At 47.0% G+C, this 14,991-nt stretch overlaps 1 protein-coding gene across 1 annotated transcript in view; it reads left to right on the top strand.

Annotated features, from left to right (window-relative positions):
• Positions 1–14,991, top strand: part of LOC139252673 (zinc finger protein 135-like) — a 38,285-nt gene that overhangs the window by 6,673 nt on the left and 16,621 nt on the right. Inside the window, exons 3-4 of the mRNA XM_070873446.1 lie at positions 3,112–3,295; positions 14,021–14,792. Of these exons, the coding sequence (XP_070729547.1) occupies positions 14,372–14,792 (421 nt within the window). The 5' untranslated portion in view covers positions 3,112–3,295; positions 14,021–14,371. The remainder of the gene's footprint in view (positions 1–3,111; positions 3,296–14,020; positions 14,793–14,991) is intronic.

The raw sequence follows: 14,991 nt of genomic DNA, 5'->3' as shown, positions 1-14,991 counted from the left end.
CAGGTGTGTCCTCACCAATGCCCTGTACAACTGCAGCAAGACTTCCCTGCTTTTATACTCCATCCCCTTTGCAATAAAGGCCAAGATTCCATTGGCCTTCCTGATCACTTGCTGTACCTGCATACCAACCTTTTGTGTTTCATGCACAAGTACCTCCAGGTACCACTGTACTGCAGCACTGTGCAATTTTTCTCCATTTAAATAATAACTTGCTCTTTGATTTTTTTTCCTGCCAAAGTGCATAACCTCACACTTTCTAACATTATACTCCATCTGCCAAATTTTTGCCCACTCACTTAGCCTGTCTATGTCCTTTTGCAGGTTTTTTTGTGTCCTCCTCACACATTGCTTTTCCTCCCATCTTTGTATCGTCGGCAAACTTGGCTCTGTTACGCTCGGTCCCTTCTTCCAAGTCATTAATATAGATTGTAAATAGTTGGGGTCCCAGCACTGATCCCTGCAGCACCCCACTAGTTACTGATTGCCAACCCGAGAATGAACCATTTATCCCGACTCTCTGTTTTCTGTTAGTTAGCCAATTCTCTATCCATGCTAATCATCATCATAGGTAGTCCCTCGGAATCGAGGACGACTGGCTTCCGCTCTTAGAATGAGTCCTTAGGTGGCTGAACAGTCCAATACAAGAGCCACAGTCCCTGCCACAGGTGGACAGACAGTCGTTGAGGGTAAGGGAGGGTGGGACATGTTTGCTGCACATTCTTTCCGCTGCCTGCGCTTGATTTCTGTATCCTCTCGGCGATGAGACTCAAGGCGTTCAGCGCCCTCCCGGAGTTAGATGAGGTCCTTACTACTAGGGGGATCAAGACGTATGGCGAGAAAGCAGGAATGGGGTACTGAAATTGAATGTTCAGCCATGAACTCATTGAATGGCGGTGCAGGCTAGAAGGGCCGAATGGCCTACTCCTGCACCTATTTTCTATGTTTCTATGCACTTCCTCAACTTAGGGTAGTCTTTGGCCAGGGACTCCCAGGTGTCGGTGGGGATGTTGGACTTTATCAGGGAGGCTTTGAGGGTGTACCTGTAACGTTTCCTCTGCCCACCTTTGGCTCGTTTGCCATGAAGGAGTTCCGAGTAGAGCGCTTGCTTTGGGAGTGTCATGTCTGGCATGCGGACAGTGTGGCCTGTCCAGTGGAGCTGATCAAGTGTGGTCAGTGCTTCAATGCTGGAGATGTTGGCCTGGTCGAGGACACTAATGTTGGTGCGCCTCTCCTCCCAGGGGATTTGTAGGATCTTGCAGAGGCATCGTTGGTGGTATTTCTCCAGTGATTTGAGGTGTCTACTGTAGATGGTCCATGTCTCTGAGCCATACAGCAGACAAATACCCCAGCTATTTACAATATACATTAATGATTTGGATGAAGGAATTGAGTGTAATATCTCCAAATTTGCAGATGACACTAAACTGGGTGGCGGTGTGAGCTGTGAGGCGGATGCTAAGAGGCTGCAGGGTGACTTGGACAGGTTAGGTGAATGGCCAAATGCATGGCAGATGCAGTATAATGTGGATAAATGTGAGGTTATCCACTTTGGGGGCAAAAACATGAAGGCAGAATATTATCTGAATGGTGGTAGATTAGGAAAAGGGGAGGTGCAACGAGACCTGGGTGTCATGGTACATCAGTCATTGAAAGTTGGCATACAGGTACAGCAGGTGGTGAAGAAGGCAAATGGTGTGTTGGTCTTCATAGCTCGGGATTTTGAGAATATGAGCAGGGAGGTCTTACTGCAGTTGTACAGGGCCTTGGTGATGCCTCACCTGGAATATTGTTTTCAGTTTTGGTCTGCGAATCTGAGGAAGGATGTTCTTGCTATTGAGGGAGTGCTGCGAAGGTTCACCAGACTGATTCCCGGGATGGCTGGACTAACATATGAGGAGAGACTGGATCGACTGGGCCTTTATTCACTGGAGTTTAGAAGGATGAGAGGGGATCTCATAGAAACATATAAAATTCTGACGGGACTGGACAGGTTAGATGCAGGAAGAATGTTCCCGATGTTGGGGAAGTCCAGAACCAGGGGACAGAGTCTGAGGATAAGGGGTAGGCCATTTAGGACTGAGATGAGGAGAAACTTCTTCACTGAGAGTTGTTAACCTGTGGAATTCCCTACCGCAGAGAGTTGTTGATGCCAGTTCATTGGATATATTCAAGAGGGAGTTAGATATGGCCCTTACGGCTAAAGGGATCAAGGGGTATGGAGAGAAAGCAGGAAAGGGGTCCTGAGGTGAATGATCAGCCATGATCTTATTGAATGGTGGTGCAGGCTTGAAGGACCGAATGGCCTACTCCTGCACCTATTTTTTACATTTGTATGTTTCTATGTATCTATCCCATGCTGTACCTGCCCTGGAAGTGTCTGATGGGAGAGTGTAGAGAGAGCTTAGCACTCTATCCAACCCTTGCTGTACCTGCCCTGGAAGTGTCTAATGGACTACGCGTTCCAGATTGCAACAACTCGCTGCGTATACAATGTTTCCTCATATCGCCTCTGCTCCTTTTGCCAATTACCTGAACTCTGTGTCTTCTGATTACTGACCCTTCTGCCACAGGAAAGTGTTTCTCCTTATTTAGTCTATTAAAACTGTTCATGATTTTGAACACTCTATCAAATCTCCTCTTAACCTTTACTGCTCCAAGGAGAATAACCGCAGCTTCTCCAGTATCTCCACATAACTGAAATCCCTCATCCTTGGTACCATTCTAATAAATCTCTTCTGCACCCTCTCTAAGGTGTAGACATCCTTCTGAAAGTGTGGTGCCCACAATTGAACACAATGCGCCAGCTGAGGCCGAACCATCCTTTTATAAAGGTTTAACATAACTAAACATCAAATGCTGATATTTGTGTGATGGGGTTTAGACGGGCGAGGTTTATCCAGTCAGTTGGATGTGAGCTGAAACGGCACTTGGAGCGGAGAGCCAGGGACACGCTGTGTAACTGGGCACAGACACTCTGCACAGCCCACACATCACTTGTTTCCCACTTGGCCCAAAAGGAATATATTAATTGCAACAATTCATTTAATTTGACTTTAAATAGTTTTGTTTATAAATGTAATCATGCTTCTCTAATTTTATTTCTTAACTCAGATTCACAGCCTCATTTCATTTCTTCCTCTGAGCCCTTCAACTGGCAGCGGAATGTTGGCGAGTGGTGATTGATTGCCCTGGGAACCAACAGGAAGAGAGCTCAGAGGTGGGAGGGCCCAGGGGGAGCCCATGTTCTGCAACCAATCGCAGGGCTTGAGGGGTTGATCCTGAGTCGGCCTGTCAGGTGAGTCTGTGTAAACCTCTGTTAAACAATTTATCTTTTGAAAGTTAAATCAAGATTCAGTCACTTCAGTGCCAAGTGGACCAGGTGTTTACACGTCATTCATTTCCCTCATGTCACTGTTAGTTAAAGGGACAGAGATTGATCTCTCATTATGCATCTTTAGTACTTAAACAAAAATCCTTCCTGTTAATAGTGAGTCACATTCTGCAGTGGGGGAGATGGCTGGTGGCTTCAGCCTTTAAAATACTCCTCCTCTTGTTCAAATCCCTGCAAGGCCTCGCCTCTCCCTATCTATGTAACCTCCTCCAGCCCACAAGCCCTCTTAATAAGGAGAACCAATTTTGTGTCAGAAGGGCCGGTAACCAGAGGACACGGATTTAAGGTGTTTGGCAACATAGCCGGAACCAGTATCCTCATGGTGGGGTTTGGTAGTGTGGTTGAGGAGGGTTTAAATTATTTGGCAGGAGGATGGGAACCTGAGAATGGATTTAGAACGGAGAGAAGCAAAGCTGAAATTGGAAATCAAAAAAGTATAAAGTGAATTTGGAATACAGAGGAAACAAGGGCTATAAAATAGACAACAAGGCAGTTTGGCAGTGCTTAATGGTATATACTTCAATGCAAGGAGTCATGGGAATAAGGCAGATGAGCTGAGAGCACAGATAGATACGAGGGAGTATAATATAACTATTACTGAGACATGGCTGAAAGGGCAAGTATGGCAGCTCAACATTCCTGGTTACAGGGTTTTCAGATGGGATAGAGACGGGGATAAAAATGGAAGGGGGTGGTCGCAGTATTGATTAAAGAAACAATTACAGCTGTGAGGAGGGATGATATGTCAGAAGGATCATCAACTGAGGCCACATGGGAGAACTGAAGAACAAAAAAGGGGCAGTCACACTGCTGGGGATGTATTATAGACCCCCAAACAGTCAGAGGGAGCCAGAAGAGCAAATATATAGGCACATTTCTGACAGGTGCAAAACAATAGGGCAGTAATAGTCGGGGATTTCAACTGCCCTAATATTAACTGGGATAGAATTAGTGTGAATGGTATAGAGGATGCGGAATTTCTAAAATGCATTCAGGAGAACTTTTTAGCCAGTATGTAACAAGTCCAACAAGAGAGGGGGTGGTTCTGGACTTTGTTTTAGGGAATGAAACTGGGTAGGTGGAAGGGGTATCAGCGGGAGAGCATTTTGGTGGTAGTGGTCATAATTCAATTGGATTTAGGGTAGTTATGGAAAAGGACAAAGATAGACCAGGAATCATCCTCATAGGGAGTCCCTCGGAATCGAAGAAGACTTGCTTCCATTCCCAAAGTGAGTTATTTGATGGCTGAACAGTCTGATACGAGAGCCACAGATCCTGTTACAGGTGGGACAGACATTCGTCGAGGGAAGGGGTGGGTGGGGCTGGTTTGCCGCGCGCTCCTTTCGCTGCCTGTGCCTAACCTCTTCACTCTTTGAGCTCAACGCCCTCCCGGATGCACTTTCTCCACCTCGGGCGGTCTTCGGCCAGGGTCTCCCAGGTGTCAGTGGTGATGTCGCACTTTACCAGGGAGGCTTTGAGGGTGTCCTTACAACGTTTCCGCTGCCCACCTTTGGCTCGTTTACCATGAAGGAGCACCGCATAAAGCATTTGCTTCGGGAGTCTCATATCTGGCATGCGAACTATGTGGCCTGCCCAGCGAAGTTGATCGAGTGTGGTCAGTGCTTCAATATTGGGGATGTTAGCCTGGATGAGGACACTGATGTTGGTGCGTCTGTCCTCCCAGGGGATTTGCAGGATCTTGCGGAGACATCATTGGTGATATAGCTCCAGCGACTTGAGGTGCCTTCTATACATCGTCCATGCCTTAGACCTATACAGGAGGGCGACTTTTACTACAGCCCTGTAGACCATGAGCTTGGTGGTAGATTTGAGGGCCTGGTCTTCAAACACTCTTTTCCTCAGATGGCCGAAGGCTGCACTGGAGGTGATGTTGAATCTCCGCATCAATGTCTGCCTTTGTTGATGAGAGGCTCCCGAGATATAGGAAATGGTCCACGTTGTCGAGGGCTGTGCCATGAATCTTGATGATTGGAGGGCAGTGCTGTGTGGCGGGGACAGGCTGGTGGAGGACCTTTGTCTTACGGATGTTAAGTGTAAGGCTCGTGCTTTCATTTGCCTCAGTGAATACATTGACTATATCCTGGAGTTCAGCCTCTGAATGTGCACAGACGCAGGCATCGTCCACATACAGCAGCTCCACGACAGAGGTTGGGGTGATCTTGGACCCGGCCTGGAGGTGGCGTAGGTTAAACAGCTTCCCACTGGTTCTGTAGTTTAGCTCCACTCCAGCGGGGAGCTTGTTGATTGTGAGGTGGAGCATGGCAATGAGGAAGATTGAGAAGAGTGTTGGAGCGATAACGCAGCCCTGTTTGACCCCGGTCCGGACGTGAATTGGGTCTGTAATGGATCCGTTGAGAAGGATCACGGCCTGCATGTCATCGTGAAGCAGGCGAAGGATATTGACAAATCTTTGGGGGGCATCCGAAACGGAGGAGGGCGCTCCATAGACCCTCATGGTTGACAGTGTCAAAGGCCTTTGTAAGATCGAGAAAGGCCATGTATAAGGGCTGGAGCTGCTCCCTGCATTTTTCCTGCAGCTGTCACGCTGCAAAGATCATGTCCGTTGTGCCCCGTAGGGGACGAAATCCACATTGTCATTCCGGGAGGTGCTCCTCGGTCACGGAGAAGACGATTGAGGAGAACTCTAGCAACAACTTTCCCAGTGGCTGATAGCAGGGAGATTCCCCTGTAGTTGCCGCAGTCGAATTCGTCCCCTTTTTAAAACAAATGGTCACAATCACTGCATCTTTGATCTCCCAGCATGCTCTCCCACCAGATGAGAGAAATGAGGTCATGTATCCATGCCAACAGTGCCTCTCCGCCATACTTTAGCGCCTCAGCAGGGATTCCATCCGCACATAGAAACATAGAAAATAGGTGCAGGAGTAGGCCATTCAGCCCTTCTAGCCTGCACCGCCATTCAATGAGTTCATGGCTGAACATGCAACTTCAGTACACTCTTCCTGCTTTCTCGCCATACCCCTTGATCCCCCTAGTAGTAAGGACTTCATCTAACTCCCTTTTGAATATATTTAGTGAATTGGCCTCAACTACTTTCTGTGGTAGAGAATTCCACAGGTTCACCACTCTCTGGGTGAAGAAGTTTCTCCTCATCTCGGTCCTAAATGGCTTACCCCTTATCCTTAGACTGTGACCCCTGGGTCTGGACTTCCCCAACATTGGGAACATTCTTCCTGTATCTAACCTGTCTAAACCCGTTAGAATTTTAAACATTTCTATGAGGTCCCCTCTCATTCTTCTGAACTCCAGTGAATACAAGCCCAGTTGATCCAGTCTTTCCTGATAGGTCAGTCCTACCATCCCGGGAATCAGTCTGGTGAATCTTCGCTGAACTCCCTCAATAGCAAGAATGTCCTTCCTCAAGTTAGGAGACCAAACCTGTACACAATACTCCAGGTGTGGCCTCACCAAGGCCCTGTACAACTGTAGCAACACCTCCCTGCCCCTGTACTCAAATCCCCTCGCTATGAAGGCCAACATGCCATTTGCTTTCTTAACCGCCTGCTGTACCTACATGCCAACCTTCAATGACTGATGTACCATGACACCCAGGTCTTGTTGCACCTCCCCTTTTCCTAATCTGTCACCATTCAGATAATAGTCTGTCTCTCTGTTTTTACCACCAAAGTGGATAACCTCACATTTATCCACATTATACCACATGCATTTGCCCACTCACCTAACCTATCCAAGTCACTCTGCAGCCTCATAGCATCCTCCTCGCAGCTCACACTGCCACCCAACTTAGTGTCATCTGCAAATTTGGAGATACTACATTTAATCCCCTCATCGAAATCATTAATGTTCAATGTAAACAGCTGGGGCCCCAGCACAGAACCTTGCGGTACCCCACTAGTCACTGCCTGCCATTCTGAAAAGTACCCATTTACTCCTACTCTTTTGCTTCCTGTCTGACAACCAGTTCTCAATCCACGTCAGCACACTACCCCCAATCCCATGTGCTTTAACTTTGCACATTAATCTCTTGTGTGGGACCTTGTCGAAAGCCTTCTGAAAGTCCAAATATACCACATCAACTGGTTCTCCCTTGTCCACTTTACTGGAAACATCCTCAAAAAATTCCAGAAGATTTGTCAAGCATGATTTCCCTTTCACAAATCCATGCTGACTAGGACCCATGATGTCACCTTTTTCCAAATGCGCTGCTATGACATCCTTAATAATTGATTCCATCATTTTACCCACTACTGAGGTCAGGCTGACCGGTTTATAATTCCCTGTTTTCTCTCTCCCTCCTTTTTTTAAAAGTGGGGTTACATTGGCTACCCTCCACTCGATAGGAACTGATCCAGAGTTAATGGAATGTTGGAAAATGACTGTCAATGCATCCGCTATTTCCAAGGCCACCTCCTTAAGTACTCTGGGATGCAGTCCATCAGGCCCTGGGGATTTATCGGCCTTCAATCCCATCAATTTCCCCAACACAATTTCCCGAATAATAAAGATTTCCCTCAGTTCCTCCTCCTTACTAGACCCCTGACCCCTTTTATATCCGGAAGGTTGTTTGTATCCTCCTTAGTGAATACTGAACCAAAGTACTTGTTCAATTGGTCTGCCATTTCTTTGTTCCCTGTTATGACTTCCCCTGATTCTAACTGCAGGGGACCTTGTCTTTACTAACTTTTTCTCTTTACATATCTATAGAAACTTTTGCAATCCGCCTTAATATTCCCTGCAAGCTTCCTCTCGTACTCTATTTTCGCTGCCCTAATCAAACCCTTTGTCCTCCTCTGCTGAGTTCTAAATTTCTCCCAGTCCCCGGGTTCGCTGCTATTTCTGGCCAATTTGTATGCCACTTCCTTGGCTTTAATACTATCCCTGATTTCGCTTGATAGCCACGGTTGAGCCACCTTCCCTTTTTTATTTTTACACCAGACAGGGATGTACAATTGTTGTAGTTCATCCATGTGGTCTCGAAATGTCTGCCATTGCCCATCCACAGTCAACCCCTTAAATATCATTCGCCAATCTATCCTAGCCAATTCACGCCTCATACCTTCAAAGTTACCCTTCTTTAAGTTCTGGACCATGGTCTCTGAATTAACTGTTTCATTCTCCATCCTAATGTAGAATTCCACCATATTATGGTCACTCTTCCCCAAGGGGCCTCGCACAATGAGATTGCTAATTAATCCCCTCTCATTACACAACACCCAGTCTAAGATGGCCTCCCCCCTAGTTAGTTCCTGGACATATTGGTCTAGAAAACCATCCCTTATGCACTCCAGGAAATCCTCCTTCACTGTATTGCTTCCAGTTTGGCTAGCCCAATCTATGTGCATATTAAAGTCACCCATTATAACTGCTGCACCTTTATTGCATGCACCCCTAATTTCTTGTTTGATGCCCTCCCCAACATCACTACTACTGTTTGGAGGTCTGTACACAACTCCCACTAACGTTTTTTGCCCTTAGCCTTGTTGTTCTTGAGCTGTTTTATGGCTTTGCCTACCTCGTGCAATGTTGGAGTTTCACTGAGATGCTGCGGGATGGAGTCGAGAACACTCGAGTCAAAGGCAGAGTCTTGATTGAGGAGATCTTCAAAGTGCTCCTTCCATCGGGCCCTGACAGCCTCGGTGTCCTTGATGAGTGTTTCCCCGTTCTTGGCCAGGAGTGGGGTAGGGCCTTGGGAGTTTGGACCGTAGGTGGCCTTGACTGTCGTGAAGAATCCTCGCATACCGTGACTATCGGCCAGTTGTTGTATCTCCTGTGCTTTCTCCATCCACCACCTGTTCGTTAGGTCCCGGATTTTTTGTTGGACCTGAGACTTGCGCCATTTGTAATGTTGTTTTGCAGCTCCCGAGTTGGATTGTTGTTTGAGGCTCAGAAATGCTTTGCGCTTGCGATCTATTACTTCTTCGATCTCTTGATCATTTTCATCAAACCAGTCCTGATGTTTCCTGGTTGAGTGACCAAGTGTCTCTTCACAGCCACTGGTTAAAGAGACCTGGAGGGCAGACCAAGCGCTGTGGGTATTCAGCATCTCAGGGTCATCAAGGCACGCCAGATTGGCTGTGAGGCGCTGGCTGTATAGGGCTCTCTTAGCTGGGTCTCTATATACCCCAGCATTAAGGGACAGGATATATCTTCATTTAGAAAAACACGGATTAATAAAGAACAGCCAGCATGGATTTGTTCAGGGAAGGTTGGATCTGACTAACTTCATTGAATTTTTTGAGGAGGTAACAAAGAGGGTTGATGAGGGTAGTGCGTTTTCTGTAGTGCATATGGATTTGATAAGCTCCATGAGGCATTTGATAAGCTCCAACATTGCAGACTGGTCATGAAAGTAAAAGCCCATGGGATCCAGGGCAAAGTGGCAAGTTGGATCCAAAATTGGCTCAGAGTCAGGAAGCAAAGGGTAATGGTCAATGGGTGTTTTTGTGACGGGAAGGCCGTATTCAGTGGGGTTCCGCAGGGCTCAGTACTAGGTCCCTTGCTTTTTGTGGTATATATCAATGATTTCGACTTGAATGTATGGGGTATGATTAAGAATTGCAGATGATACTAAAATCGGCTGTGTGGTTGATAATGAAGAAGAAAGCTGTCGGCTGCAGGAAGGTATGAATGAACTGATCAGTTGGGCTGAACAGTGGCAAATGGAATTCAATCTGGAGAAGTGTGAGGTAATACATTTGGGGAGGACGAACAGGCAAGGGAATACACATTAAATGGTAGGACACTGAGAAGTGTAGAGGGACAAAGGGACCTTGGGGGGCATGTCCACAAATCCCTCAGGGTAGCAGGACAGGTAGATAAGGTGGTTAAGAAGGCATATCGAATACTTGCCTTTATTAGCCGATGCATAGAATACAAGAGCAGGAAGGTTATGCTTGAACTGTATAAAACACTAGTTAGGCCACAGCTGGAGTACTGCGTACAGTTCCGGTCACCACATTACAGGAAAGATGTGATTGCACTGGAGAGGGTACAGAGGAGATTTATGAGGATGTTGCCTGGACTGGAGAATTTTAGTGATGAGGAAAGATTGGATAGGCTGGGGTTGTTTTCTTTGGAACAGAGGAGGCTGAGGGGCGACCTAATTGAGCTGTCTAAAATTATGAGGGGCCTAGTTGGAGTGGATGGGGAAGGACCTATTCCCCTTAGCAGAGGGTCAACAACCAGGGGGCGTAGATTTAAAGTGGTAGGAGGTTAAGAGGGTGGTGGAGGCAAAAACCCTCGGAGCATTGAAAACGAATTTGGATATGCACTTGAAGTGCCGTGACCTACAAGGCCACAGACCAAGAGCTGAAACGTGGGGTTTGGCTTGATAGTTCTTTGTCGGCCGGCACAGACACGATGGGCTGAATGGCCTCCTTCAATGCTGTAAACTGCTGTGGTTCTATGATCCTGTACTTACAATGATGATGTTTGTAAATGATGAGAAATATAGAAGATTAAAGGGTGATCTAATTGAGGTGTTTAAGATTAAAGGAGTTGATAGGGTGGATGGAGAGAAACGATTTCCTCTGGTGGAGGAGCCCACAACAAGGGGTCACAACCTTAAAATCAGAGCCAGGCCGTTCAGGGTGATGTCAGGAAGCACTTCCTCACACAAATGCTGATTGGCTGTTTCTCTTGGGTGGAGAGTCTAGAACTAGGGGTTATAGTCTCAGGATAACGGACGGCCATTTAGGACTGAGATGAGGAGAAATGTCTTCACTCAAAGGGTTGTGAATCTTTGGAATTCTCTGCCCCAAAGAGCTGTGGATGCTCAGTCGTTGAGTGTATTCAGGGCTGAGATCGATAGATATTTGGACACTAAAGAAATCAAGGGATACGGGGATAGTGTGGGAAAGTGGAGCTGAGGTAGAAGATCAGCCATGATCTTATTGAATGATGCAGCAGGCTCGAGGGGCTGTTTAACCCACTCCTGCTCCTATTTCTTATGCTCTTAAAGTCGAATGGAAATCTGGAACTCTGTTCCCCATAAAACGGAGGCTGGAGACCAATTGAAAATTCCAAAACTGAGATTGATAGATTGTCCTTAAGCAAGTGTATTAATGGCGATGGAACCAAGGCAGGTAGACAGAGTTAAAATACTGATCAGCCACAATCTCATTTAATGGTGGGACAGGCTCAAGGGGCTGAATGGCCTATTCCTGTTCCTATGTTCCTACTTACAGTGATGACTTTTGTAAACAGCTTTTACAGGGGATTAGAAGGGGAGGAAATGCAGACAGGATTAAACCTGGGTCCCTCCTGTTCCTATGACTGTCACACTGGGCATACCTTTACCCACTGAGCCATTGGGAGCAGGGTCCTGTGACCCTGCTGGAAAATGCACGTGTGAGGCCTCAAGTGAGGACAGTGGAATAGCCTGTCGACACTCACTGTCGAGGTTCACACATAGAGATTGGGCACATGGGTCACATATTGGAGAGAAACTGGTAATTGTAGAACTGAACCCAGCCAAAGTCAGCACCTTCAGGGGAGGAGAGGGAGGGGAACCAGTGAGTGTCGAACTGAACCCAGCCAGAGTCAGCACCTTCAGGGGAGGAGTACCATTGAGTGTAGAACTGAACCCTGCCAGAGTCAGCATCTTCAGGGGAGGAGAGGAGAGAAGGATAAAATAAGAAGAATTTGTGCAATGTGCCTTGTGCCTTGCTCTCTCCCTGGATCCTGAAACTACTGAACTCAATCTTCCCCCTCTGAAGTCTACAGGCTCTAAAACTGAAGCTTGGTGGTCCTCAGTCCCGACTCCTTGATTTACCTCCCCTTCTCTTCTCTTTCCCCCTTGGTTATGTTCCACATTCTGGGCCTTGGGCCTTCCCCAGGGATTCTCAGTATGAACAGGGGGGATGTGTGTTGAGACAGGATGTCCCAGCTCTCCACCTTTAAAGGGACAAGGAGAGGACCAGCTGGGCTGAATGGCCCTGCTTTATGACATCACTGCAGTGCCTAGCAACCAACCTCCCTGAGCCCTGCTCATTATGGGCTGGGTTTAGTGTTTGATGGGACAGTGTAGAGGGAGCTTTACTCTGTATCTAACCAGTGCTGTACCAGCCCTGGGAGTGTTTGATGGGACAATGTAGAGGGAGCTTTACTCTGTATCTAACCCGTGCTGTACCTGCCCTGGAAATGTTTAAGAACATAAGAAATAGGAGCAGGAGTAGGCCATTTGGTCCCTTGAGCCTGCTCCGCCATTCAATATTATGGCTGATCTGATCATGCACTCAGCTCCACTTCCCTGCCCGCTCCCCATAACCCTTTATTCCCTTATCGCTCAAAATTCTGTCTCTCTCCGCCTTTAATATATTCAATGACCTAGCCGCCACAGCTCTCTGGGGCAGAGAATTCCATGGATTTATAACCCTCTGAGAGAAGAAATTTCTCCTCATCTCAGTTTTAAAAGGGCGGACCCTTATTCTAGGTCTATGTCCTCGAGTTTTAGTTTCCCCTATGAATGGAAATATCCTCTCTGCATCCACCTTGTCGAGCCCCCTCATTATCTTATAAGTTTTAATAAGATCACCTCTCATTCTTCTGAACTCCAATGAGTTGAGGCCCAACCTACTCAACCTATCCTCATAAGTCAACCCCCTAATCTCTGGAATCAACCTTGTGAACCTTCTCTGAACAGCCTCCAATGCAAGTATATCCTTCCTTAAATACAGAGACCAAAACATATGAAGGTTAAAATCACCCATGATTATTGCCGTTCCTTTTTTACAAGTCTCCATTATTTCTTGATTTATACACCATCCAATCATGTAGCTACTGTTCGGGGGCCTATAGACTATGTGCACCCTTTGTTATTCCTGATCACCACCCAAACTGATTCAACCTCTTGATCCTCTGAGCCAATATCGTTTCTCTCTAACGCACTGATCCCATCCTTTATTAACAGTGCTACCCCACCTCCTTTTCCTTTCTGTCTGTCCTTCCGAATTGTCAAATACCCCTGAATATTTTGTTCCCAGTCCTGGTCACCTTGCAACCATGTCTCTGTAATGGCTATCAGATCATACCTATTTGTATCTATTTGTGCCGTCAACTCATCTATTTTGTTACGAATGCTACGTGCATTTAGACAAAGAGCTTTTCAATTTTTTTTACCCTTTTGTCTTGCTTGTTTCCTCTGACTCCAAATTCACTTTCTACTTGTTTGATGGGACAGTGTAGAGGGAACTTTACTCTGTATCTAACCTGTGCTGTACCTGGTCTGGGTGTGTTTGATGGGACAGTGTAGAGGGAGCTTTACTCTGTACCTGACCAGAACATGTTTCAGGCACACACTCGGTGTTCAGAATACCCATAGAATACAGTGTCGACGTGAACCCAGCCAGAGTCAGCACCTTCAGAGGAGGGGAACCAGTGAGTGTAGAACTGAGCCCAGACAGAGTCAGCACCTTCAGGGGAGGGGAAAAACAGCGAGAAGAAAGAAATGATGGAGATGGTGCGATGGGTTTGGGTTTCAGCTCCGGGAGGAGGGAGAGTGTGTGGGACAGGGATTTACAGCTTTGGGGGAACGAGAGGAAAAAATGTAGCGTAGAAACTCGAATTGTCTGTTCTGAATTTCTATCCTGCCCTTACAGTAGTGAGTTTTGTAAACTCCTTTTACAGGGTGTTAGAAGGGGAGGATTTACAGACGGGGAATTGGAACCAAACATCACGACAGAGTCACTCGATGCATCAGGACCTGAATGTCATCGGCCTTTGAATGTGGAAGGAGAAATGTTTGTCTGTTCTGTCTGTGGCAATAGATTTCAAACATCAGTGTGACTGGAAAAGCACCGAGACACACACACCCGAGTGAGAGTGTTCCAGTGCACTGACTGTGGAAAGAGCTTTAACCAGTTACACAGCCTGAATAAACATCGCACCTTTCACAGTGGGGAGAAACTGTACACATGTGTGTGTGGACGAGGCTTCAACTGATCGTTCAACGTGGAAAGACACAAGGACATCCACACAATGGAGAAACCATGGGAATGTGGGGACTGTGGGAAGGGATTCAGTTACCCGTCTGAGCTGGAAACTCATCGACGCAGTCACACTGGGGAGAGGCCGTTCACCTGCTCCATTTGTGGGAAGGGATTCAGTGATTCATCCACCCTGCTGAAACACCAGCGAGTTCACACCGGGGAGAGGCCGTTCACCTGCTCCGTGTGTGGGAAGGCATTCACTCAGTCATCCAGCCTGCTGAGACACCAGCGAGTTCACATTGGGGAGAGGTCGTTCACCTGCTCTGAATGCGGGAAACGATTCACTACATCATCCGACCTGCTGAGACACCAGCGAGTTCACACTGGGGAGAGGCCGTTCACCTGCTCTGAATGCGGGAAGGGATTCACTACATCATCCGACCTGCTGAGACACCAGCGCGTTCACAAGTGACTGCAGGGTTTGTATTCTGCTGTGAATCACATTGTCAGAATGAACACAGCTCAGTCCCAGTCGGGCTGTGTTTCCCCTGTAACTGGGTTGGAGTTTAATTTTCTGGATATCTGACAAATAAATCAGCTTTGGTTCCAACACACAGTATGTCCATTCCTTGATTTCTTCAATATAAGAGGAGAATAATTGTTGTCCTG

This window comes from Pristiophorus japonicus, unplaced genomic scaffold (assembly GCF_044704955.1).
Source record: "Pristiophorus japonicus isolate sPriJap1 unplaced genomic scaffold, sPriJap1.hap1 HAP1_SCAFFOLD_476, whole genome shotgun sequence".
Classification (NCBI taxonomy): domain Eukaryota; kingdom Metazoa; phylum Chordata; class Chondrichthyes; family Pristiophoridae; genus Pristiophorus; species Pristiophorus japonicus.
This window is presented reverse-complemented; position numbering and strand designations above follow the sequence as displayed.